This window comes from Gorilla gorilla, chromosome 20 (genome assembly GCF_029281585.2).
Source record: "Gorilla gorilla gorilla isolate KB3781 chromosome 20, NHGRI_mGorGor1-v2.1_pri, whole genome shotgun sequence".
NCBI lineage: Eukaryota > Metazoa > Chordata > Mammalia > Primates > Hominidae > Gorilla > Gorilla gorilla.
Window position 1 is genome coordinate 70322485 of NC_073244.2, and position 27091 is coordinate 70349575.

At 47.8% G+C, this 27091-nt stretch overlaps 1 protein-coding gene across 14 annotated transcripts in view; it reads left to right on the plus strand.

Moving 5' to 3' along the window:
• Positions 1 to 300: 300 nt before the first annotated feature.
• ZNF544 (zinc finger protein 544) overlaps positions 301 to 27091 on the plus strand; it is a 48808-nt gene continuing 22017 nt past the window's right edge. For 7 of the 14 annotated variants that reach the window (XM_055370841.2, XM_055370847.2, XM_055370846.2 and 4 more), the window contains exons 1-5: positions 316 to 599; positions 1081 to 1183; positions 15589 to 15680; positions 17932 to 18058; positions 18342 to 18425. In XM_055370841.2, the coding sequence (XP_055226816.1) occupies positions 465 to 599; positions 1081 to 1183; positions 15589 to 15680; positions 17932 to 18058; positions 18342 to 18425 (541 nt within the window). In that variant the 5' untranslated portion in view covers positions 316 to 464. Of the gene's footprint in view, positions 600 to 1077; positions 1184 to 2005; positions 2075 to 13574; positions 13924 to 15588; positions 15681 to 17931; positions 18059 to 18341; positions 18426 to 18914; positions 25886 to 27091 lie in introns of those variants that run through there. The other 7 variants (XM_055370845.2, XM_055370849.2, XM_063701736.1 and 4 more) reach the window with 6 other exon arrangements.

Sequence of the window (27091 nt, forward strand, 5' to 3'; positions counted from 1 at the left end):
GACGAATCGCCTCCAGTTAGCGTGCTTCCAGCTTCCACTCGGAATGCTCCAAGCAGGGCACTCCCGGGGCTTTGTTTCTATCACTAGGACGCGTCCCCACGCCCAGGCTGTCCCTGAGTCCCTGCCACAGGCGCAGATGTTGGCGGGCGCCCTTGCCCCTGAGCTCCCGGTTAACGGCCTTGGACTGTTCTCATGGTTCAGTCTTGGTCTCTCTCCCCAGCAGGGCAAGGCGCCGGGAAGGTCCCCGAGATGACAGCGCCGAGCCCCATAGGCGCTAGTCCCGCCCTGGACGCCGGGCGCCGCCTCCACAGTCTCGGCTTCGGTTGCTGGATGATAACCAGCGTGGCCCGTTCAAGGGGGAGGGGACAGGCGCTCCAAGGAGCAGAGCCGCGGGAAGCAACTCCCTAAGCCACAATGCTAGTCGCGAACACAGGAAAAAGCTCGTCTCGCCGCCGCAGGGCCCCATGCTCCCGCCGGCAATGACTATGCCTGTGGGAGCAACGGCCACCGGCGCGCGGCCTTCTGGGAGTTGCTTGTTGCGCGGAGCGCGGGCACGTCCGCCGGCCACCGGAAGCACCGCCATTGGCCGGTGCGTGCAGGTGAGTCTGGCTGCCTCAAGGTTGGCGCGGAGGTTTCACTGTTAGCCGGGTGCGGCCGGAGCGCAGGACCAGGCCAGAGCCGCCCCAAGTGACCTGGGCGTGCCGGAGAAACGAGCAGGGCCTGCGGGGGTCCCTCATGCGGCGAGGCCGAGCAAGGGCAGGGGCCTGATGGGATCGGGATCTCTCCGGCCTCAGGAACAGGGAAGGACGGTCCAGTCAGGTTTCCCCTGCAGGAGCGCCCGGCTGGGTCTGAGCTTGTCGGGAGGCTCTCCTGCTGCAGAGCTGAGAGGGAACTTATAGTACCTCGCAGGTACGGGCAGGGGTGGGACTGGGTGGGCCCTCCCGACAGAGGGTGCCTGGGTCGAGGGCTGCAGGGGCGGGGGATTCAGGCCGGCGTCTGGAGCTCTGGGGCTGCCGACCCAGCGGGCCTCTCCCGGCTCCTTTTTCCTCCCTCAACTCATCTTCTGCGCCTTATACACAGGTGGCAGCCAAGAGCCTCCTGGCACAGCGGCACCAGGCAGGTGGCGCCTATTGGACCCCAGAGCTCATCCCAGCTCCAGACGTGGACACATTTTCTTCCAATGGTACGTGAAGCTTGAACCTTGCAGAGAACATGTGTATTTTCCAAGTGAACAGAAGATTAAGGCCAGTCCACGCAGGGCAGGGGTAACTGGGATGTTGGGGGCCTGCAATGGTTAAGCGATGCTGGTGCACCCCATAGAGAGACTACAGAGGTGAACAGGATGGGATGTGTATGTAACGCCTGTAAGTGAGGGATCGGGGTTCCATTTGTGTTGGGTGATATTTGATGGGGACCGTACAAGGCAGTGCTAATGAGGAAGGCATGGGGTTGGATTTCAGAGTCTAAGGGAGTAGGGAAACATCTGATTGTGGAAATGACTCCGTGTAAGGAGGGATGCCAAAAGACAGGAAGGAGCGGAGGAAGACTGTGTTTCTGTTTCCAGCGTGGAGCCAGGGTAGAAGTCACAGTGCAAGGAAGATGTGGAATGCCTGGTCAGTCTCTGCATGGGAGTTGAGGAGCATGTGGGTGACATGGCTGAATATGGAGGAGGGAATGGCAGTGGCAGGAAGCCCAGGAGGTTTGGGCTGGACACGTAATCTGGAGCAGATTGGAAACGTCACCCCACAAGCAGGGAAGGAGAAAACTGGAAAAGGAAAGAGAAAGCAACTCCCTCCCCAGCCCTACAGCCAGAGGGACTTCTGCCAGATCAGCCACCATACAGGTCCAGTATGAGGAACAGATGGGGAATTTTATGTCCAAGTATAATCACTATGAATACATCTGTTGTGCCCCTTTTGCAGGTCAACACAATGTTAAGCTCTGTAAATGCAACTCAATTAATTCTTTTAGCATCCTCACAAGGCAGGTCTTGCTGTTTTTCCAGATGTCTACAGATGAGGAAACTGAGGCCTGGAGAGGTTAAAGAGACCCGTTCAGAGTCCTACAGTGGCAGGTAATGGAGCCAGTACTTTGAAAGCAGGTTGCAAAGTGAGTGTTCTCAGCCGTTGCCCTTGGATGCCTCCAGACAAGGAAGGACAGGGTTAGAGAGCAAAGATGGACACAGGCAGTGAGAGATTCCCCAGGGAAGGCCAGGAGCATCAGGACAAGATAGTAACACATAAGATATTGGGCAGACCTCTTGGATGTGGTCTACATTTGTGTTTGTGTGTGTGTTTGGGAGTGAGAGAGCAGAGCAGGATGGGCAAGATGAGGAGGGGGAGACTGAGAGTGTTGGTCACTCTGTTCAGGCCTCACCTGAGAGGAGAAGAGGCAGGGGGTGGGGCACTGGGATATGGATTCATCTTGACCAGAGAGAAGACATCTCACCTCAGAATTTGAAGGGAGCTACTAATGAGTGCAGGCTTGCAGGAGTTTGTGTGCCAGGAGGTTGAAAGAGTCCAGAGTCATCCCTTGGAGTGAATTAAAAGGCCGATTTGTCTGCACAGAGAGGACAGTGGTGGGAGGGGACTGAAGTAGGGTGTGAGAGCATGAGCTCGCAGCTGTAAGGGGATAGTGACTGAGTGGATACTGGTGTTCCTGAACTCCTATACCACCCAGAACTCAGAAACTAGCAGGGTTGGGCAGAGAGGGCAGTCAAGGGCATAGGCAGATTGCACAGAACAAACAGATCAGGGAGGCCAAGAGGTGGGCCTCAGGCCAAGGATGTTAAGAAAAAGAACAGGGGCATTGGGCTGGGCTGGGGTGGGGTGTACCAGACGGGGAGGCTGGGAGCCTGAGTGGTAGTGTGCTTAGGGCCATGAGCTATGGAGCTCCCACCTTCTCACTCCCCAGCCACGAGGCCTCAGTTAAGTTTTACTCAAGTTCTTTCTGCCTTGGTTTCCTCATTTAGAAAGCAGGGTAAATTCTGTTAATTGTCTTTGTGGGGTTACAAGGAAGATCAAATGCATGAATTCAGGCAGAGAACAGGGTACAGTGCCTGGCCTGTAGGAAGTACAGCCTGAGTGGTCAGTGGATTTTGAAAGGTAGGAAGGCCTGGGGCATTTACTAGGGAAGGAAGCTGAGATCATAGGCCCCGGTGTGTTTTAATTCATGTCTTTATTATTTATTTTTTTATAAACGGGGTCTCACATGTTGCCCAGGCTTGTCTCGAACTTCTAGCCTCAAGAGAGCCTCCTGCCTTGGCCTCACAAAGTGCTGGGATTATATGTCTTTAATACAGAGCAGCTTTGTACATTTTTCAGCCATGTAGTTTATTTTATTGTGAACTATCTGTTTGTGACTGTCACCTCTCTTTTTCGTAGGTCTTTATTTTCATTAAAGAAGCTTAAATATTTTGTCAAGTTCAAAAAATAGTCCTGATGTGTTTTTTTGTTTTGTTTTGTTTTTTTCTTGAGACAAGGTCTTGCTCTGTCACCTAGGCTGGAATGGTGGCATGACCTCGGCTCACTGCAGTCTCCGCCTCCTGGGTTCAAGCGATTCTTGTGCCTCAGCCTCCCAAGTTACTGGGATTACAGATGTGTGCCGCCACACCCAACTAATTTTTTTTTTTTTTTTAGTATAGACAGGGTTTCGCCATGTTGTCCAGGCTGGTCTTGAACTTGAAAACTAATAGAAAATATAATATGTAATGCCAGAAATAAGACTAGTTCTCACAGTAAATGTGATGGGTAGAACTCTGTTTTAGTAGACACTTTGAAATTGAACTGAAAATAAAAAGTTAAAGATACACTCTACTTAGAAGAGTCAGGTGATCCAGGCTTTGACAAACAGGTGGTGGGATGAGCATAGATCCATCAGTGAAAACAAATAAGGAAATGGGTGACAAGATAATATCAGATAAAGTAGACCTTTAGTGCAACAGCATTAAGACACTTTTATCTTTTTTTTTTTTTTTTTTTTTTTGAGACAGGGTCTCACTCTGTCACCCAGGCTGGAGTGCAGTGATGACATCACAGCTCACTGCAGCCTTGACTTCCCAGCTCAAGTGATCCTCCCACCTCAGCCTTCTCAGTAGCTGGGACTACAAGTGTACGCCACTACACCCAGCTAACTTTTTGATTTTTTTGTAGAGACTTGGTCTCACTTAGTTGTCCAAGCTAGTCTCCAACTTCTAGGCTCAAGCAGTCTTCCTGCTTTGACCTCTGTATTAGTCTGTTCTCATGCTGCTAATAAAGACATATCCGGGCCGGGCGCGGTGGCTCACGCCTGTAATCCCAGCACTCTGGGAGGCCGAGGCGGGCGGATCACAAGGTCAGGAGATTGAGACCATCCTGGCTAACATGGTGAAACCCCATCTCTACTAAAAAAAAAAATAAATAAATAAATAAAAAATACAAAAAATTAGCCGGGCGTGATGGCGGGAGCCTGTAGTCCCAGCTACTCTGGAGGCTGAAGCAGGAGAATGGCGTGAACCTGGGAGGCGGAGCTTGCAGTGAGCTGAGATCGTGCCACTGCACTCCAGCCTGGGCGACAGAGAGAGACTCCATCTCAAAAAAAAAAAAAAAAAAAAAAAAAAGACATACCCAAGACTGGGTAATTTATAAAGGAAAGAGGTTTAATTGACTCACAGTTCCACATAGCTGGGGAGGTCTCACAATCATGGCAGAAGGCGAAGGAGAAGCAAAGTCACACCTTGCATGGCAGCAGGCAAGAGGGCGTGTGCAGGGGAACTCCTCTTTATACAAGCGTCAGATCTAGTGAAACTGTCACAAGAACAGCAAGGAAAAGACCTGCCCCCATGACTCAGTTACCTTCCACTGAGTCCCTCCCACAACATGACACGTGGGAATTACGGGAGCTACAATTCAAGAAGAGATATAGATGGGGACACAGCCAAACCACATCAGCCTCCAAAAGTGCTGGGATTACAGGCATGATTACAGGATTAAGGCCTGGCCTTAGCACCTCTTTAGTGATAAAAGGCTATAGGAACAAGATACATTAATCTTGAATGTTTATGGACCAGACACCATAGCATAGATACAAAACAAAAATTGTGTACTTAAAGGAAATATGAGAAGGACTATATGAGAAACTTCAACACATGTCTTAGAATTTGATCAGGAAGACAAAATAGAGTATAATAAATTATTTTAAGTATGGTGTCAAGGTAGATTATAGATTTATCTACACACTTCTGTCTGTAATATATTCTGCCCACGGAAAATTTAAAGACCCAGATTTTCTTCTGTGTACACAAGGCCCCTCCTATATTAGATCTGTAAATCATTGAATTCCCTTGGTCCTGAGTCCTGTTCCCTCTTTGTAACTTGATTGTTCCTGTTCAGTTTAAGTGCTGCTGAGTCTCATGGACTTAAATATCTCTATTGTGGTGCCCCAGTATCTTCTCTGGGCTTCAGGCTGGCAAATGTAACTGCCTGTGTAACATTCCCACTTGGAAATTGTGTCCAGCCTTAACATGTCTTGATTCCCCTCCTCCTACTTGTTCACTCTGGGAAAAGATATAAACTTTCCCAAGTTCTTGAATCTAGAAAGAGATGTCATTATTGAGCCTCCACTCCCAATTCTATTGCATAACTGATTATACTTCCAATGTAGAGAATGAATCTGCCCACTTCTCTCCATTTTGCTGTCCCTTGAGTCCTGGCCTTTTGTGATAGCCACTTCTTCTCCTCATTCCACCTTTACTCCCCACAGTCCATTCTCCAGCCTGCCAACATCTACATAAGCCCAGCAATGCCTTCTCTCTCTCTGAGATAGAATCTAAACTTGTATGGGACTTTCTCTAGCTGTGGCCCTTGCCTTTCTCTATGCTCAGGTCACGGGATGGGCCAGGGTCTTCCCAATCTCTGGGGTGAGGTTTCCAATCTGCCTCAGCTTCTGCCTGTGCATTGGAGTGCCTCCCTTCCCTTAGCCTCATCTTGTGGGCCTAGAACTGTTGTCTTTCCTTGATCCAATGCTGACTGCACTTCACTGTTGTTGCCTGTTTGCTCATGTGGCCTCCCTGCTACCTGGGAAAAGGCCCCACAGGCCAAGGTTGTGCCCTTGCTGGGTCTGGGTCCCACTTACATCCCTGGCCTGGAGCCTGGCACTTGGAGCGAGCCCAGAGTTAATCATCGTTGATGGTGACACTGCTGCTTTTCCTCTCTTACTGTGTTAGGATAGCTCAAGGAGCAGTTCTTCCCTTTGCCTGTGTACCTGTGTGCAGCATTCTGCGAGCTGTCTGGCAATTCTGCTTTTGAATATTTAACCTAAACATACACATGCAGAAAGGCAAGCATGTATGAAAGCAAGAGTGGCCATTATAGGGCTGATGTGAGGGTGAAATTTGGAAAACTCCTAAATATTCAGAAACATTAAACTCTTTAAAGCTGGGACTATTAATAAACTACAGTCCATTCATCAAATTCAGCTATTACAGTGATTACAGCTATTAGAAAAATTGTTTATTGGCATTGGGAGATACTTTACGATGCTAAGTTTCAAGAGAGTGTTTACATTATAATCACTTTTTTTAGAAACGCATTATGGTGATTAGTGAACATGTGTGTATTGACACAGGAAGACTTCTCTCTCTTTTTGTTGTTTTTTGTTTGTTTGTTTGTTTTAAGGAAGATTTCTCAAAGGACATGCAGTTACCAGTCCATAATAATGGGGATATGTTCTGAAATGTGTCGTTAGCTGACTTTGTTGTGTGAACTTCATCGGTGTGCTTACACAGACCTACGTGGTTATAGTCTAATACACATACAAGTTATGTGGTACAGTCTCTTGCTGCTAGGCTGCAAACCTACACAGCATGTTATTGTAGTGAATACTATAGGCAACTATAACACAATGGTGAGAATTTGTATATGTAAATATATCTAAACATAGAAAAGGTACGGTAAAAATATGGTATAAAAGATAAAAAATGGCCCACCTGTATAGGGTAGCTCCATTGTAATCATATGGGACCACTATCATATATGCGGTCTGTCACTGACCAGAACGTCATTATGGGGCACATGACGGTAGGCACAAAATAGTAACAGTGGCTGGCTCTTAAGATGTTGGATTATTTATTATTTTTACTTTTAGCTATCTACATCTTTGACTTTTTATGCAATTAACCTAAAATGTGTGTGATTTATACATCGTGGTGGCTATAGTTAATAATCTCTTATATGCTTGAAAATTGCTAAGAAAGTAAAATATTCCCACCACAAAAAAGTATGTGAATGCATATGTTAATTACCTCAATTTAGCCATTCTATAGTGCATATGTATTTATAAATATATTGTACATGACAAATATATAGAGAGTTTGTATTTGTCAATTAAAAAATAAATTAACTTTAAAATTTGTGTGATTAAAAAACAACTTCATAGGCCGGGCTTGGTGGCTCGTGCCTGTAATCCCAGCACTTTGGGAGGCTGAGGCAGGTGGATCACTTGAGGTCGGGAGTTTGAGACCAGCCTGACCAACATGGAGAAACCCTGTCTCTACTAGAAATACAAAATTAGCCAGACATGGTGGCGTATGCCTGTAATCCGAGCTACTCGGGAGGCTGAGGCAGGAGAATCGCTTGAACCCAGGAGGTGGAGGTTGCAGTGAGCCGAGATCATGCCATTGCACTCCAGCCTGGGCAACAAGAGTGAAACTCTGTCTCAAAAAAAAAAAAACAACAAAAAAACAACTTCATGTCTGGGCATAGTGGCTCATGCCTGTAATCCCAGCACTTTGGGAGGCCAAGGCAGGTGGATTGCTTGAGCCCAAGAGTTTGAGACCAGCCTGGGCAACATGACGAAACCCCATCTCTATTTTGAAAACAGAAACAGCCAGGCGCGGTGACTCACGCAATGCTAGCACTTTGGGAGGCCGAGGCGGGCAGATCACCTGAGGTCGGGAGTTCAAGACCAGCCTAACCAACATGGAGAAACCCCGTCTCTGCTTAAAATACAAAATTAGCCAGGGTGGTGGCGCATACCTGTAATCCCAGCTACTCGGAGGCTGAGGCAGGAGAATCACTTGAACCCTGGAGGCGGAGGTTGCAGTGAGCCGAGATCGCTTCGCGCCATTGCACTCCAGCCTGGGCAACAAGAGTGAAACTGTGTCTCAAAAAAAAGAAAAAGAAAGAAAACAGAAACAGACAAACAAAAAGCCATCATTTTGAGATATATACTTACAGGAAGCTGCAAAATAGTACAGAGTATCTTGTGTGCCCTTCACCCAGCTTTTCCAGAAAGTGACATCTTTCACAAGCCAGGCATTGACATTGATACATATTGTTACTTAGACTGTAGACCTTATTTAGCATTTTTAAGCCTCCATTTGTGTGTATGTATCATTCTGTGAAACTTTTTTTTTTTTTTAAGACAGAGTCTCTCTCCATTGCCCAGGCTGGAGTGCAGTGGCGAGATCTCAGCTCACTGCAACCTCCATTCCCCGGGTTCAAATAATTCTCGTGCCTCAGCCTCCCAAGTAGCTGAGACTACAGGTGCGCGCCACCATGCCCAGCTAATTTTTTGTATTTTTAGTAGACAGGGTTTCACCATGTTAACCAGTCTGGTCTTGATCTCCTGACCTCAAGTGATCCACACGCCTCGGCCTCCCAAAGTGCTGGGATTACAGAAGTGAGCCACCACACCTGGCCTCATTCTATGAAACTTTTTACCCTTTTTTTTTCCCCCCCCACATAGGGTTTTACTCTGTCACCCAGGCTGGAGTGCAGCGGTGTGATCTTGGCTCACTGCAGCCTCTGTTCCCAGGCTCCAGCAATCTTCCCGCCACAGCCTCCCAGGTAGCTGGGACTATAGGTGTGCGCCACCACACCTGGCTAATTTTTGTATTTTTTGTAGAGACGGGGTTTTGCCATGTTGCCTAGGCTTGTCTTGATCTCCTCGGCTCAAGCAGTCCGCCTGCCTCTGCTGCCCAAAGTTTACAGGTGTGAGCCACCACGCCTGGCCTCAAGCTTCTGTTCATCTTAAGCCAACAATTTTGTGGAAATTGGTTACAGGGGCCACAAGACACTGAGCCGCTGCGGGCCGGCAGCTTGCTGGTCCTGGCAGCCTCTGCGAGTGCTGTGGCTCTGATTTCATCTTGGGGCCTAGTGTTAGGCACAGCCTGGCCTGGAGGGCGGCTCACCTCACGGGCTGACGGAACCAGACCCTTGCCCCGCCAGCTGTCCAAGGGGCCCTTACAGCTACAGGTAGGACCCCCACACCCACCTTCTTTTTGCTTTTTTTCCCCACTCATCCATGGAGACTTCCAAGCTGCTTTTTATCTTCCCTGTCTTCCTCATATTTTCCTTTTGTGTCTTAAATGCTGTTGGAGTGCAGCAGACACCCCAGTGTGTGACCTGTGCCAGAAGCCTGGAGCTTTGTTGGCATGGCCAGTATTCGGCATGGAGGCAGGGCCTGGGGAGGCAGCAAGGTGCGGAGCCACCCGAGGATAGAGAAGCCTGAAAATGCGTCTGGAGGTGGGGTGTTGTGGGGCCGGGGAGCTGGAAGGTGTTCCATGAGACGGACAGACGTCACAAGGTCTGTGGTGAGTGTCTGGAGATTTTTAAAACTCTTGTTGCTCAGGCTGGAGTGCAATGGCACGATCTCAGCTCACTGCAACCTCTGCCTCCTGGGTTCAAGTGATTCTCCTGCCTCAGCCTCCTGAGTAGCTGGGATTACAGACATGCACCACCATGCCCGACTAATTTTGTATTTTTAGTAGAGACGGGGTTTCACCATGTTGATCAGGCTGGTCTTGAACTCCTGACCTCAGATGATCCACCGGCCTTGGCCTCCCAGAGTGCTGGGATTACAGGTGTGAGTTACCACGGCTGGCTGAGATTTTTAATCTGGGAAGGGATTTCTGGAGATTGTGAAGGAATTTGGGCTTTCTCCTAAGGGCAGCGAAAAGCTGGCACTCCACAGGGTTCTGTGACACAGGCTTCATTCTGTGGTGTCCCTGCGGCTTCCTGGGAGAGAGGAGAAAAGTCAAAGGCAGGACCCCATCAAACCCACTGCGGTAACCCCCACAAGAAACAGTGGCTGAGCCAGGCATGGGGCAGGCTTGTGGAGCGGTGCATAGTGCCTGGAAGACGGGGACACAGGGTTTTGGCTGAATGTGAGGAGAGCACGCAGGAGGCGTCAGGAAGGACTTCCCCTGTCACTGCTCAGTACACGTGTGAGTATCGATGTCACAGGCTTCCAGGCAGAGGAGTGCGTACATGAGGGTCTGTGGTGCGCTCAGTACAGAGTGGGTGTGGGTTTCTGGCTCAGGAGCCTCCCGTTGTTGTCACTTCTCCTCCTCTGTCTCTGGTCCTCCCACCTCCCTCATTGTAGGGTTCATTGTGGTGACCCCAACAGTCTCCCCATCTAAAGATCCTCAACGTGGGTCTTTTCTTTCCATGTAGGGTCACATATTCACAGGTTGTAGGGATTAGGATATGGCCATCATTCAACCCACTAAGTCATGGTAAAAAAAAAAAAAAAAAAATTACAATGCCCTGATCAGCATGCAAAGGGACAGGCAGAACAGGGAGGGGACACAAGACACAGGTTTGGTGGCATCAGAGTGAGTTTCTTCTCCTTGTGCAGGGGAGGCAAGAGTGTTCAGCATTTGCTGTTAGTGTGTCCTGACTGGCCTCTGAGTTCTCCTTCGTGTTCAGGAAGAGAAGGTGGTGAAAATAAACAGGGCTGGGTGCTCTGTGGCTGCAGGTTTTCTTCACATCTGCTGTGTGAGGTTGGCCTCAGGCTGAAGAGTCCTGTGCCTGACACAGGCTTGCCCGCAAGGTTTTTCCTCCCTGTAAAGCCATTTCTCAGCTCAGCACAGTCAGCATTTTGGGCCAGATCATCCTCTAGGGCTGCCCCATGAGCTGTAGAATGTTTTACACCGTCCTGGCCTCTGCCCACCAGACTGCAGCCAGTAGCTGTCCCCTTCTACACCTCTTCCCCGCTCCACTTCCACCAAACTCTGGAAACTGTCTTCAAACGTGGCCAAATGTTCCCGGAAAGCAAAACTGCCCCCAATTGAGGACCTCTGCTGTGAAGAAATGGCCCACTTTTCTTGAAATTCCTGAAGGCCTGTTTCTTTAAGTAAGCCTGGTGTTCACTGTGTGCGGGTCCTCGAGACCATTCTCAGGTTGACCAGATGGACTCAGAACTCTGAAAAGCTCTTATATTCACAGTTACAGTTTAGTACATTGAAAAGATACAGATTAAAATTACAAGGCCAGGCATGGTGGCTCATGCCTATAATCCCAGCACTTTGGGAGGCCGGGGTGGGCGGATCGCCCGAGGTCAGGAGTTCGAGCCCAGCCTGGCCAACATGGTGAAACCCCGTCTTTACTAAAAATACAAAAATTAGCCAGGTGTGGTGGCATGCACTTGTAGTCCCAGTTACTTAGGAGGCTGAGACAGGAGAATCGCTTGAACCCAGGAGACTGAGGTTGCAGTAACCCAAGATTGCACCACTACACTCCAGCCTGGGCAACAGAGCAAGACTCCATCTCAAAAAAAAAAAAAATTACAGTGGGCAAAGGCACGCATGTAAACGGGAGTCCGGGAGAGACCAGGACCAGCATTCAGCTCATTCAGCTTCCAGTGGAGTTGCGTAGACAGTGCTTAATTCTCCAAACAACCATGTGGACCAGGAAGCTCACCCAAGCCTTGGTGCTTAGGTTTCTTTATTGAGGGATGTGTTATGTAGGCATGGAGCCTATATAAATTACTTTGGCTACTCAGGCCCTCCAGAGATCCCCCTAATACACCATGGCCCAGTGCCCCTGGCAGGCAGAGACATTTTAACAGGCAGGATATCCCAAGGGCTCAGAGGTTACAGCCAGTCAAGGATCAGACCTTTCTTTTTTTTTTGGAGACGGAGTTTTGCTCTGTCGACCAGGCTGGAGTGCAGTGGCCTGATCTCTGCTCACTGCAAGCTCCGCCTCCCGGGTTCATGCCATTCTCCTGCCCCAACTTCCCGAGTAGCTGGCACTACAGGCACCCGCCACCACGCCCGTCTAATTTTTTGTATTTTTAGTAGAGATGGGGTTTCATGATGTTAGCCAGGATGGTCTCTATCTCCTGACCTCGTGATGTGCACACCTCGGCCTCCCAAAGTGCTGGGATTATAGGCATGACTTGAGGTCAGGAGTTTGAGACCAGCCTGGACAACATCCTGAAACCCCGCTTCTACTTAAAAAATACAAAAATTAGCTGGGCATTGTGATGCGCGCCTGTAATCCCAGCTACTCAAGAGGCTGAGGCAGGAGAATCGCTTGAACCTGGGAGGCGGAGGTTGCAGTGAGCTGAGATCGTGCTACCACACTCCAGCCTGGGCAACAGAGTGAAACTCCCGTCTCAAAAAAAAAAAAAAAAAAGTACAGGGTGTGGACAACCCAGGCTTGCTAAACCAGCCCTTCACATTCCCTGTAATGTGTGTGTGATGTGGCAGTGTGAATATTCCAGTATCATGGAATGATGGGTTTAGCATTTACCTTTTTGGGGTAGGGGTCATTTTTTTCTTTTTCTCCTTCTGTTTCTCTTTCTCCTTTTCTTTTCTTTTCTTTTTGTTATTGTTGTTGTTGTTTGAGACAGGGTCTCATTCTGTCACCGAGGCTGGAGTGTGGTGGCACGATCACTACTCACTGCAATCTCAACCTCCTGGGCTCAAGCAATCATCCTGCCTCAGTCTCTCAAGAACCTGGGACCACAGGCATGCACCACCATGGCCAGCCAATTAAAAAAAAAAAATATATATATATATATATATATATATTTTTTTTTTTTTGGAGATAGGGTCTCACTGTGTTGCCCAGGCAGTTCTCGAACTCCTGGGCTCAAACGATGCTTCCGCCTTGGCCTCCCAAAATGTTGGGATTACAGGCGTGAGCCAATGTGCCTGGCCCACTTTGTTCTTTTGAGTAAGTTTAATGCTGGGAGTCAGGTAAATGTGTACGTACTCACACCAACTCTGTCTTGCAAGTTGAATATTTTGTCATAACTTATGTTATACTTTAAACCTTTTTTGGTAGGGTGTGAATGCCTCCTCCCCAAACTTGTCTTCTGATAGCAATTCTAATCATTCACATTCCATTTCTTTTTTTTTTTTTTTTTGAGATGGAGTCTCGCTCTGTCACCCAGGCTGGAGTGCAGTAGTGCGATCTTGGCTCACTGCAAGCTCCGCCTCCTGGGTTCACGCTATTTTCCTGCTTCAGCCTCTTGAGTAGCTGGGACTACAGGCGCCCGCCACCACACCGGCTAATTTTTTTGTATTTTTTAGTAGAGACAGGGTTTCACCGTGTTAGCCAGGATGGTCTCGACCTCCTGACCTCGTGATCCGCCCGCCTCGGCCTCCCAAAGTGCTGGGATTACAGGCATGAGCCACCACACCCAGCCTACATTCCATTTCTTTTGTGTGTGTTGGTGCCTTGTCTGTCCTCCCCCTGGCACTGAGGTCGCATGCAGTTCTTGGCATTGTGTTGTCTTTGTCTTCTGTTTCAGCACTGAATTTGCTGTTCACTTCTCTCTCTCTCTCTTTCTGCTTGTTCTTGGAGGACTTGAGTGCTTGGTTTGCCTGAAGAATGTTATGTGTCTGTTCGGAAGAGAGATTAGGACCTGCCACGAAGCTCATGCCTAGAGGGGAGAGTATTCCTGCAGAATTCAGCGTAGGAAAGGAGGCCTCAGGCACCAGAAGTGTTTGAGAGCAGGAGAGTTCTCAGAAGAGATTGCCTGGGAAATGAGAGCATCGCTGGGGTGAAGTCCCAGCAGCTGCGAGTGTTGAGGCTGCTGTGAGGTGGCCCATGCTTAGGCTCTGTGTTCCTGGCCAGAGTGAGTCCACAGCACCGCAACATCTGCAGGAGATGATGCTGGTGGAAGAAGTTTCCCAAGCCTTTGAAGGGAAAGGTGAGAACTGCCTAAAAAATACAGCACAGAGAAAGCAAGATTTCTGCAATGCATGGCTTGATACTTGATATTCCAGGGAATTTTTTTTTTTTTTTGTCTGAGACTATGGGGCAAGAAAAATGCCAGCGTTCAAACCTGGGAGAATGATAAGTGTTCAGTGTCTGCAGGGCCTGCCTTTATCTGCTCTTCTAGCCCAAATGGGAGTTGTTTCGCTTTTTTTTTTTCTGAGACAGGGTCTTGCTCTGTTGCCCAGGCTGGAGTCCAGTGGTGTGATCTCAGCTCACTGCAACCTTGACCTCTAGGGCTCATGCCATCCTCTCATCTCAGCCCCTACCCCCACCAGTCGCTGGGACCTCAGACCATGCCCGGCTAACGTTTTGTGTGTTTTTTTTTTGTTTTGTTTTGTTTTGAGACAACGTCTTACCCTGTTGCCCAGGCTGGAGTGCAGGGGTGCAATCTCGGCTCACTAAAACTTCCCGCCCCCCCGGGTTCAAGGGATTCTCCTGCCTCAGCCTTCTGGGTAGCTGGGATTACAGGCACACGTCACCATGCCTGGCTAATTTTTGTATTTTTAGTAGAGACAGGGTTTCACCATCTTGGCCAGGCTGGTCTTGAACTCCTGACCTTGTGATCTGCCCGCCTCAGCCACCCAAAGTGCTGGGATTACAGGCGTGAGCCACCGCGCCTGGCTGGCTAACGTTTTTGTAGAGAGGGGGTCTCACTTTGTTGCCTAGGCTGGTCTTGAACTCTTGGACTCAAGCAGTCTGCCTGCTTCAGCCTCCCAAAGTGTTGGGATTCCTGGCCTGAGCCACCATGCTGGCCTTTGGGGTCAGAGTTCAAGGCTCTTCATGAACTAGAAAGCATTGTGCAAATGAAAGGCACCATCAGGTCAAGTGAGCGTAGTCAGATGAGCAAAGGCAGAGATACAGGATGCGTTTCTGGAATGTTCAGTGGTCTCGAGTAACCTGTTGGTGCCTGCAGAAGGTGTGCTTCAGTGCCGATGTGGCGATGGGAGTCAGATGTGTGGAAGGGTTTGGTGCCACATTCAAGAGGGTTTTTGCCAAACTCTCGGTAGGACAGTGATGTGACTGCTGCAAGGGGATTAGACAAGCAGAAGATATGAAGGGTTTGGTGACTGAGTTCAGTAGAGAGGGTGACAGGCATGCCCTGGCAGTAGGCAGCATCCTGGTACTTCCAGCTGAGACCGAGGGAGGGCATCCCTGTACAACACCCCCTCCCAGAGCCGAGGGAAGTTCCCTGCGCCGCCCTGCAGGGGAGTGTCACATCCTCCTTGTCCCCGCACCCCCATTGTCATCATTTCTGAAAACAGCTTATGATCCATTGTGATATGCTAAATGTACAATTACTTAGACACCTGGCCTCCACCTCCCTTCCTTAGTCTCGAAATGATAGGAAAAATGTCCCTCCTTGCCCTTGACTGTTGAGGGGGCTGCTGCGTGTCTGGGCTCACAGCTGAGACGCCCAGCACATGACTGGGCACATCCCCTGAGCCTGAGGTAGCCCAGGTCTGTACCCAGGCCTGAGGCCCATTCCCGCACCTGGGAAGCCCTGCTTGTGGCCGGCCCCGTGTTCTCTAGGGTGGGTGTTGGCCCTGGAGGTTTGCAGGAGCCAAGGGGCTGAATCTCTGCTTGTTTTCCACCCCAGACTGGTCTTCTGAGGACCTCTGCCCTCTACACAGCAGCCTCTTCAGGTGCAGGGAGGAAATGGAAGCATGTTCTATGCTGGTTCCACCCCAGGTGAGTGGGGGGTCTTTGCTCTCAGTGCTTTGGTCTCCACAGATGTAAAATGGGTCCAGGAATAGCACCCGCCCCTGCAGGCTGTCACACAGGAGCGCTCCGCAGTGCTGGCCAGTGCTTCCCAGTGAAACGCTCCAGCTCCCTGCAGTAAAGTGCGGCACCCGTCACCAGCATGGACGAGCCTAGAGCTCCCTGCACTAGACCCAGCGCGAGTCTCCCATGCCTGTTCCACCAGGCCAGGTCTGTGCTTCCGACATTCTGCTTGTGGTTGCTCCTCAGGCCCTTGAGGGTGGATGGAGCTGAGCCCCACACCCGGACGGCCACACTGGGCCCTCAATCCTCATGGACACCCCTGGCTGGGGGAGTGTCCCCTTAAAGCACTGTAGTTACCTACCTGCAGAGTCCCCTGTAAATGGTGAGGGCCCTCTCTTCCTGGCTTGCAAACAGCCGTTGTCCCACTGTGTCCTTACGTAGCGAGCAGAGAGAGTGAGAGCACACATGCCCTTTAGTGTCTTTTCCTCTCCTTATTTTATTTTTTGACGTAGGATCTGCCTCTATTGCCCAGGCTGGAGTGCAGCAGCATGATCTTGGCTCACAGCAGCCTTGAACTCCTGGGCTCAAGCGATCCTCCCACCTCAGCCTCTCCAGTATCTGGGACTACAGGCATGCATCAGCATGCTTGACTAATTTATTATATTTTTAGTGGGGACAGGGTTTTGCCATGTTGCTCAGGCTGGTCTCAAACTCCTGGACTCAAGAGATGCTTCAGCCTCGGCCTCCCAAAGTGCTGGAATCACAGGCGTGAGCCACCATGCCCAGCCTCTTCCTCTTCTTATAAGGACTCTAGTCCTATTGGATTAGGGTCCCACCCTTGTGACTTCATTTAATCTTAATCACCTTTTTTTTTTTTTTTGAGACGGAGTCTCGCTCTGTTGCCCAGGCTGGAGTGCAGTGGCACAATCTCGGCTCACTGCAACTCTGCCTCCTGGTTTCAAGCAATTCTCCTGCCTCGGCCTCCCAAATAGCTGGGATTACAGGTGCGCGCCACCACACCCAGCTAATTTTTTGTAGAGATGGGATTTCACCATGTTGGCCAGGCTGGTTTCGAACTCCTGACCTCAAGTGATCCACCCATCTCGGCCTCCCAAAGTGTTGGGATTACAGGCATGAACCACCGCGTCCGACCCCCAGTCACCTTCTTAAACAGTTCTTAAACAGTTAAAATTAATCACCTTCTTTGTGGTTTTTTTTTTTTTTTTTTTTTTTTTGAGATGGAGTCTCACCCTGTCACCCAGGCTGGAGTACAGTGGCGCGATTTCAGCTCACTGCAACCTCTGCCTCCCAGGTTCAAGCGATTCTCCTGCTGCAGCCAGGAAGAGTAGCTGGGATTACAGGCATGTGCCACCATGCCCGGCTAATTTTTGTATTTTTAGTAGAGACGGGGTTTCACCATGTTGGCCAGGCTGGTCTCGAACTCCTGACCTTGTGATCTGCCCACCTCGGCCTCCCAAAGTGCTGGGATTACAGGCGTGAGCCACCGTGCCCGGTGAATCACCTTCTTCAACAGTCACTTTGGGAGTTAGGGTTCAACATGTGAATTTGGGGAACACAGTTCATTCTATAGCGTTAGCCTTTTGAAAACACACCACAGCCCTGATTTGTCCTACAGGCTGCAGTTTTCCCACCCCTGATTTAGAGTGTCTTTCTTACCTCATTTCGAATCTGTGATTTTTGTAGAGAGGCAGTGGGTGAGGATCTCCTAGTGGAGTTCCTGTCATTTCCAGTCTAGAAATCAGGACCACTGCTGTGACTGGCAAGAGGTGAGATGCCCAGAAAAGGAATGGTACAGACCACATACATGGAGCTGTCACAGTCCGTTTGGGTTGCTATAATAAGATACCTTAGAGTGAGCAATTTACAAACAACAGAATTGACTGCTCATAGTTCTGGAGGCTGGTAAGTCCAAGATCAATGTGTCAACAGAGTTGGTCTAGTTGGGGCCTGCTGTCTCATAGATGGCACCTTTTACATGTCCTCATATGGTAGAAGGTGAACACAGGCTCCCTCAAGCCTCTTTTATGAGGACATTAATTGCCTTGTAAAGACCCCACCTCTTAACACTATCTCATTGGGTATTAGGTTCCAATGTATGAATTTTACAGGGGGACACCAACATTTAGGCCTTAGCAGGTACCTCCGTGAGGGCATGAGGACCTGGGGTCTCTGAGCAGTAACAAGTGCCCTGTTTCAGGCATCTGTGTGCTTCGAGGATGTGGCTATGGCATTCACACAGGAGGAGTGGGAACAGCTGGACCTGGCCCAGAGGACACTGTACCGAGAGGTGACACTGGAGACCTGGGAGCATATTGTCTCCCTGGGTAAGTGGCTGTGCCCATGGAAGGAGGTTCTACCCCTAGGACTCAAAGCTGTACCAAGTTCTGAAGGGTGTTCTGGGATGTGCTGGAAGATACTGGAAGCAGGTCCCTTTCAGGTGCAGGTCCCAGGGGTTGCCCTTCATTCTACCTCTGGGACAGGTTTGTGACTTGTAGTCCCAACAGTGGGGAGTTTCCTCGGGACGGCACTAGGGGCTGAAGCTTGGACCCAGGACATGGTTCTTGGTGTCCAAGCAGAGGAGCAAGTCCTTTTTCTGTCTTTGACCAGGGCTTTTCCTTTCCAAATCTGATGTGATCTCTCAGCTGGAGCAAGAAGAGGACCTGTGCAGGGCAGAGCAGGAGGCCCCCCGAGGTAAGAGCAGACCTTGTGGTGAGCAGCTCAACGTTTAACAGGCTTGGACAGAGAGCTCTCTGCAGGGCCCCAGGGGCCACGGAGGGAGCCTTGTTGGGAGGAAGCCTCCTTGGGTGCTCTTTGCAGCAGTTCACCCATTCAAAGGAGTTCACCAATTCGAAGTATGCAGTTCATGGCTTCCAGTGTCTTCCCTGAGTGTGGAACCCTCACCACAATCAGTTCTAGAACATGTTCATCATCCCAACCATTTAGGCCTCTTTACTTGATTTGTTTTGTTTTTAATTAATATATTTATTTATTTATTTATTTTGAGATAGGGTTTTACTCTGTTGCCCAGGCTGAAGTGCAGTGGCGCTATCTTGGCTCACTATAGCCCCCATCTCCCTGGCTCAAGCAATTCTCATGCGTCAGCCTCCCTAGTAGCTTGGACTCAGGTGCACACACTGCCACACCTGGCTAATTCTTTTGTTTTTGTTTTTGTTTTTTAAGACGGAGTTTCGCTCTTGTTGCCCAGACTGGAGTGCAATGGCACAATCTCAGCTCACCACAACCTCCACCTCCCAGGTTCAAGTGATTCTCCTGCCTCAGCCTCCCAAGGAGCTGGGATTACAGGCATGTCCACCATGCCCGGCTAATTTTTTGTATTTTTAGTGGAGACAGAGTTTCACCATGTTAGCCAGGATGGTCTTGATCTCCTGACCTCATGATCCGCCTGCCTCAGCCTCCCAAAGTGCTGGGATTACAGGTGTGAGCCATCACGCCTGGCCTTAATTTTGTATTTTTATTAGAGATGAGGTTTCTCCATGTTGGTCAGGCTGGTCTCGAACTCCCGACCTCAGGTGATCCACCCACCTCAGCCTCCCAAAGTGCCGGGATTACGGGTATGAGCCACTGCACCTGGCCATTAATTTTTGTATTTTTAATGGAGATAGGGTTTCATCATGTTGCCCAGGCTAATAGACTTTATTTTTTAGAGCAGTTTTAGGTTTTATAGGTAAGTTGACGAGAAAGTGCAGAGTTCCCACCCATGTCTGCTGTCCTACACACACATGCAGTCTCTCCTGCTGTTAACAACTTGGATTTGTATTGTACATCTGTTACAATCGGCAAACCTATCTTGAGGCATCCTTTTTTTTTTTCCCAGACAGAGTCTCACTCTGTCACCAGGCTGGAGTACAGTGGTGTGATCTCAGCTCACTGCAACCTCCGCCCCCCAGGTTCAAGTGATTTTCCTGCCTCAACCTCCCAACTAACTGGGACTACAGGCACGCACCACCACGCCCAGCTAATTTTCGTATTTTTAGTAGAGTTAGAGTTTCACCATGTTGGCCAGGATGGTCTCGATCTCCTGACCTCATGATGCGCCCCCCTCAGCCTCCCAAAGTGCTGGGATTACAGGCGTGAGCCACTACCCCTTGCCCTTGAGGCATCATTATCACCCAAAGTCCATAGTTTATGATAGAGTTCATGCTTTTTTTTTTCTTTTTTTTTTTTTTTGAGACAGTGGTGCAGTCATAGCTTAAGCCTTCTGGGCTTAAGTGATCCTCCCACCTCTCTGCACCCCAGCCTCGGGTGCCACAGCCATGCACCACCATGCCTGGCTAATTTAAAAATTTTTTGTAGAGATGGAGTGTCACTGTGTTGCCCAGGCTTGTCTTGAACTCCTGGGCTCAAGTGATCCTCCCACCTCAGCCTCCCAAAGTGCTGGGATTACATGTATGAGCCACTGCACCTGGCCAGGCTTCACTCCTGATGTTGTATATTCTGTGCATTTGGACAAATGTACAATGTCATGTATCCACCATTATAGTATCAGACAGAGTAGTTCCACTACCCTAAATATCCTCTGTGCTCTACCCATTCATCCCTCCCTCATCCCCAGCCCCTGGTGTTACTGGTGGAGGATGTGCAGGTTCTTGGCATTTTCAACAAAGAATTGGACAAAATGCATAAAACAATGAAAGAATGAAGCAAAAAAAGCATAGATTTATCAAAATGAAAGTACACTCCACACAATGGGAGTGGTCTGGAGCAAGCAGCTCAAGAGCACTGGTTACAGAATTTTCTGGGGTTTAAATCCCCTTGAGAGGTTTCCCATTGGTTACTTGGTTTATATCCTCTGTAAATGAAGTAGTGGCCCATAACTAGTCTGATTGGTTGCGGAAGGTGACCAACAGAGGCTGAAGTGAAGTTACAAAGTTAAACCTCTATGCAGATGAAAACTAGGCCAGTGACCAGTCTCATTGGTTGCAGGAAGAGGTACTTTCCATTTTTCATCTGCGACACAGAAGGCGGGGGTTGCCTCTGATCCTTTTGTTACTTGGGGCATGGAAAGTTTGGGTTTTCCTTTTGATTCAGTTCCAGGAAATCAGCATTAATCACCCTTAGGTTTCCTGCCTCCATACCCTGTTCTCCTACCTCATTTCCCCCCGAAAGACATGATCCTCATAAATCTTTATGGGAGGTAAAGGGATTGATAGTCTTTCTTCTGTAACTGCTTTATTCTGACCTGAGGCACAGTCCCTACCTACTGGGGAATCACAGGACTCTCTCCCCGCCCTGTCTAGTGGAGACAGGATAGCTTCTTGATGGCCAGGGGTGGTGTCTCCACCTGGAACTGGCTGGAAACATTGTCACATGATCATCTGAAGCTTGATGGTCTCTAGGTGACAGGAAATGAATTTGGTTAAGAGATTTAGCAAACATGGTCCAAAAACCAAGGCAAGTATAGTCATTACTAATGGGCTGGCCAGAGGAAGGAGCCATGAACCCCAACTTAGCATTTTTGACCAGGATCCTCATGACTCAGATAGCTGCTGTTGTATTTTAGAGGCCCAGTTGGGTAGTTTTTGGGTGGCATTTGTTACTAATCCTCATTGTTTGGCATAAAAACAGCATTCTTCCTCTAGAAAAAGACCTAAGCCCCTCTTTGCAGCAGTTAGGAGATCTCGTCCCCTTCTGTTTTGCAAAGCAACTGCTGCTGAGGCATCTATTTGATTTCGTATGGTGATGATACTTTGGCCAATGTCTCTATTTTTTTCTTTTTTACTTTGGGCAATGTCATTCAAGCTTTCCATAAAATCCTTGGAAAAGCATTGATAATAGGATAGGGATGTTGCAACTCCGCTAACTCCCATTCCCAGTCCTGCGGTTATTTGTAGTCCTACCAAAAGGGATGTGAGTTGGATGGTTCATTTGTGTCTGGCAATTGCAGTTAAAGGTATAATGAGGGATTGGTTCTTGGGAGCTATATTAATTTCAGAGGCTAAATAAACAAGTGTAAAGGTTCTAGTCCAATTGGCTGGTAAACATAAGTAAGAACTAGTTCCACACAGGAAAAAGGCTCCTACTTTTTCAAGACAAGAATTTTCTATGGTGAACATGTGGGTTAGCTTGTTGTTTTCACTTTCCCAAGTGGTTAGGGTCCCTATGAAGGTGGCGCCGGTTAAAGGCTGGAAAGGACCTTGGGAAATATTCTGAGTTGCCCCAGCAGTTCTTTTTTCCCATTGGAGGTAATTAGGCTTAGTGTCTACCAACAAGCATCCAGAGGTGTTTCGTACTGGGGAACCAAAAGATAACTAGATGTCTGAGGATTAGTGCAGTCTTCCCAAGGGAAAATATGATCATAGCTAGTGGGCTTACCTTGGCAGTACTTAGACTGTGTATCCTTTGAAGTGTCCTTATCTAGGGATGGTTTTCATGAAAACCATACAGGTTTTCTAAATGACACAGTCTGGGTAACTGCATAGCTTATGTAATCATGTGAGGGGTTAATCTCTAGGGTGTAGTTACACTGATGACTTTTCAGGGTTCCCAGGGCCTGACCAAAATTTTGGCTTCTCTTAATACAAAGTGGCACCTGGAATTTTAGCTCTGTGTACATTGATATTGGGCCCCAAATGGGTTTCTGTGGGATGCAACCCCAGAAAGGATACTCTGATAGTACTGGAGAAGGTTTACTGCTTGTCCTGTCATTGTAGTTCATGTTTTTTTTCCAAGGCCAAAGATTGAGCTGGGATCGGGGTGGTAGTGTATTTGAATGATGCTGGAGATAAACAAAGCCAACAGTCTTTGCCAGAGCTGGGCTGGTGGTATTTAACTGTCTTTGAGTTAAATGTAAAGTTTTTAATAAATACCCAGAATCCATTAATTGCTGGAGGGGTAAAGTGAAGTTGTGTTGTAAAATAAAGCTGATTCCCATTATGCATGGTCCTGTATACACAGGCTGTGGGTGACCATTATGGAACCAAAAAATACTTATTTGTTATTTTGTGCTATAGAATAGGAACTTCAGGGGTGGATACCTATGCTGTCAGGAATGCTTGTTATAAGAATTAATTAAAACCCTTTGTTTAATTATTACAAAGGAAGTTATTCCATTTGTTTAGAAGAAAGCAATTAAATTGTAGAAGTATTACAATGGCTACTATTATCCAGTTTAAAGTAACTAAGCAACAAAGACACCAAGGAAAGTTGGTAGGCTTTTACTTACCTTTTGGCTGTCTTTTAAACAGGTACTTCAGGTCTTTCACAAGTTCACAGGTGTAGTGGCTGATGGGAGCTTCAGGTTCCAGGTCTGGGACTTCACATAACACAGGCTTGACACCAGAAAGATGTATCCAACTATCTAATCCTAGTACTTTGACCCCAGGAGGCATGGCCAGTACCATTGAAAATGGTCCCTTCCACTTTGATTGTAATTATTGAGCAGGTGATCCCTCCTTCTGTGTTTTAACAAGTACCTTGTCTGTTGGCCTGATTTTGGGTTGGTGGTTAGTTCCTGGTGTGGGGAGCTTTTGAGTTCCAAACTTTTGTAAAGCCTGCTGAAATAATCCCAGGTTAACTAGGTATTTTACTAAACTGGATGTTTCTGGATCAGAGATTAGATCATTAGTTAAAAATGGCCTTTTGTATAACATTTGTGTGGGCTCATAATAATTTTTTCTCTAGGGGAATTATGGATTCTTAAGAGGGCTATGGGCAGTAAGCAGATCCAAGTTTCTGATGTTTCCTGACATAGGAACTCCTGTTTTAGAGTTAGCTAAGCTCTTTCCACTTTTTAGGAGGATTGAGGTCTCCATGCTGAATGTAAATAATAGTTGATTCTGAGAACCTTAGCAACCCCTTGAGTTATTTAGGAGACAAAAGATGGGCTGTTATCACTTTGGAGGCTTTGAGGTAACCCAAACCAGGGGATTATTTCCTTTAAGAGAACCTTTATAACTTCATTAAACTTCTCTGTTCTGGTAGGGTGCGCTTGAACCCAGCCAATAAAGGTGTCTGTTAGTACTGGCAGAAACTTTTATCCTTTGCAAGCTGGCATATCAGTGAGGTCTAATTGCCAGTCTTCCCCTTTAGCTTTAGCCAATATATTCACACACAGAATCCCTTCTACAATTAATTTTTCATAAACCTTCTACAACTTGTCTTTTAACCCTCCAAACTTTGGCAAGAAATCCACATTCTCATGCCTTTTACCAAAAGTACATTCTACTTTTTTTACATGCATCCTTTTCACGACTTACACAGACCTTCTATGACATGCCTGGACTTTCTGACTTGTCCTAAACATCCCTCTTTTTAAACAACCATTCATTTAACTTTAGGACAAGAATTTACCATACAGGATCCTGTCTTATACAAAATTATTATTGCTACATCCTTCCCTACCAAGAATACATCTTCATATACATAACTTTCTTCACCTCTCTCTCCCGTACTTACTGGTTTCTTACTACCTTGTTTCATAAATAACCCTTTTTTTTAAGTCAACAACCTGAATCAACCTTTAGACAACCTCTGAACTACACAAAATCATTTCTTTCTTACCAGTAGCACATCTTTTTTGGCATCTTTTGTATACAGAATCATTTGTTAACTAGAATTCTTATCCTTAGTAACCGTAAATTTTAGTGAAACCCTAAAAAGCAAGAAATCCTGAACTATTAGATATGAGCATTTTATAGATGAGAAGAATTCCACAACTTTTAGAAACATATTTCCCCATAGCATAATCCTTCCTTTTTATTTATTTATTATCATTATTTTTTTGAGACGGAGCCTTGCTCTGTCACCAGGCTAGAATGCAGTGGCACAATCTCGGCTCACTGCAACCTCTGACTCCCTGGTTCAAGCAATTCTCCAGCCTCAACCTCCCGAGTAGCTGGGATTACAGGCACGTGCCGCCACACCCAGCTCACTTTTATATTTTTAGTAGAGACGGGGTTTCACCAAGTTGGCCAGGATGGGCTCGATTTCCTGACCTTGTGATCCACCCACCTTGGCCTCCCAGAGTGCTGGGATTATAGGCGTGAGCCACCGCACCCAACCCATAATCCTTTCTTAATTGGAAATGACCCAGATATCCAATGAACATCAAAAACAATTTTAAGATTTTAAATTACACAAAGAGTTTACCTAAAACATTTATCCCAATTTCATTTACTCAATTCTTTCATTTTAACATTTTATCTAGATTACTTCTGAAAACTAAGATAGTAGACACCATCCTCTAAAGTTATTTCCTTGTTAGCCATTTTTTTATTACCAACGAATATCATTTGCTCACTGAAAAAAAGCCTCAAAGTTAAATACACAGGTATTTTTGCTAATAACTCAGAAGATTCAGCTAACAACATTAAATTAGTCTCATTTGTTTATTTATTTTTTGAGACAGAGCCTTGCTCTTTTGCCCAGGCTGGAGTACAGAGGCACAGTCTCAGCTCACTGCAACCTTCATCTCCTGGGTTCATGTGATTCTCCTGCATCAGCCTCCTGAGTAGCTGGGACAACAGGCATGCACCACCACGTCCAGTTAATTTTTTTTATTTTTAGTAGAGATGGGTTTCACTGTGTTAGCCAAGCTGGTCTCGAACTCCTGACCTCGGGTGATCTGCCCACCTTGGCCTCCCAAAGTGCTGGGATTGCAGGCACTGGCCACCATGCCCGGCCAAACTAGTCTCATTTGTCAAAGAAAGCATACAAACCAGGACCATTTTTTGTTTTGGCTGGGTTAATACCTTTATAACCTTCTGTGCCAAACACTGACACCTTAAAATATCTTGCAAAGACAAATACAAAACCATATATGTTGACAATTCTGAAGACATTTCTATTTTCATTTTACCAATAATTTTAAAGCCAGCTTCTTCAGTAAAGATTTACTTAAGTCGGCTGGGCGCGGTGGCTCACGCCTGTAATCCCAGGCAGGCGGATCACGAGGTCAGGAGATCAAGACCATCCTGGCTAACATGGTGAAACCCCATCTCTACTAAAAATACAAAAAATTAGCCAGGCCTGGTGGTGGGCACCTGTAGTCCCAGCTACTTGAGAGGCTGAGGCAGGAGAATGGCATGAACCCCGGAGGCATAGCTTGCAGTAAGCTGATATCACGACACTGCACTCCAGCCTGGGTGACAGAACGAGACTCCATCTCAAAAAAAAAAAAAAAAAAAAAGGAACAGCAGCACAAATGCCTGGATACATGCAACTCCATCTCACTTTCCCATTCAACAGCAAACTCCAGATTCCAAACAATGTTGGGGCCAAACAGTATTGCAAAAGAATATCAAGTGTTTCCTCCTTAGATTATCAGGGTCAAATTTATTCCAGTTGTTGAGGATGCAGCCAAGCAGGGAGTCAGATGGAATAGATGGAGTGTTTCCTATTATTGTCTGTAAGAGAGAAAATCCTAAGAAGGGTGTAGTACTATTCCTCAGAACCTCAGCCTAGGGTGTCCCCTTCGGAGAGGTTGAGGTCTGGAGTTGGATCCCCTAGAGGATCCCCCTTTGGGGTCCAATCTTAGAGTGTCAGACATCTCTGACTTTAGGTGGGCACCAGTGCTGCTTTATATGTTTTCCCTCCAGTGGCGATGGTCTACTGTGAGCTTTCCTTTGGTTCCTGGGCGTAATCCCAGACTTTTAGTATCCCACCAATTTCAGTGTGATGTATCTTCCTGCATTCCTCACAGGACTAAGGAGGTTCTGAAACATTGCAGAGTTAATAGTACCAAGGTTGGTGGGGTATTCTCTGTGAAGGAAGGATCCAGCGGTATGTAAAAGACTGAGATTGAGAATTTCTTTCTTTCTTTCTTTTTTCTTGAGACAGAGTTGTTTTTTTTTTTTTTGAGATGGAGTCTCGCTCTGTCGCCCAGGCTGGAGTGCAGTGGCGCGATCTCGGCTCACTGCAAGCTCCGCCTCCCGGGTTCACGCCATTCTCCTGCCTCAGCCTCCTGAGTAGCTGGGACTACAGGCGCCCGCCACCACGCCCGGCTAATTTTTTGTACTTTTTAGTAGAGATGGGGTTTCACCATGTTAGCCAGGATGGTCTCGATCTCCTGATCTCGTGATCTACCCGCCTCGGCCTCCCAAAGTGCTGGGATTACAGGTGTGAGCCACAGTGCCCGGCTTTAGATGGAGTTTTGGTCTTGTTGCCCAGGCTGGCTGGAGTGCAGTGGCATGATCTTGGGTCACTGCAACCTCCGCCTCCCGAGTTCAAGCAATTCTCCTGCCTCAGCCTCCTGAGTAGCTGGGATTACAGGCGTGTGCCACCATGCCCAGCCAATTTTTTTGTATTTTTAGTAGAGATGGGGTTTCGCCATGTTGGCCAGGCTGGTCTCAAACTCCTGACCTCAGGTGATCCACCCGCCTTGGCCTCCCAAAGTGCAG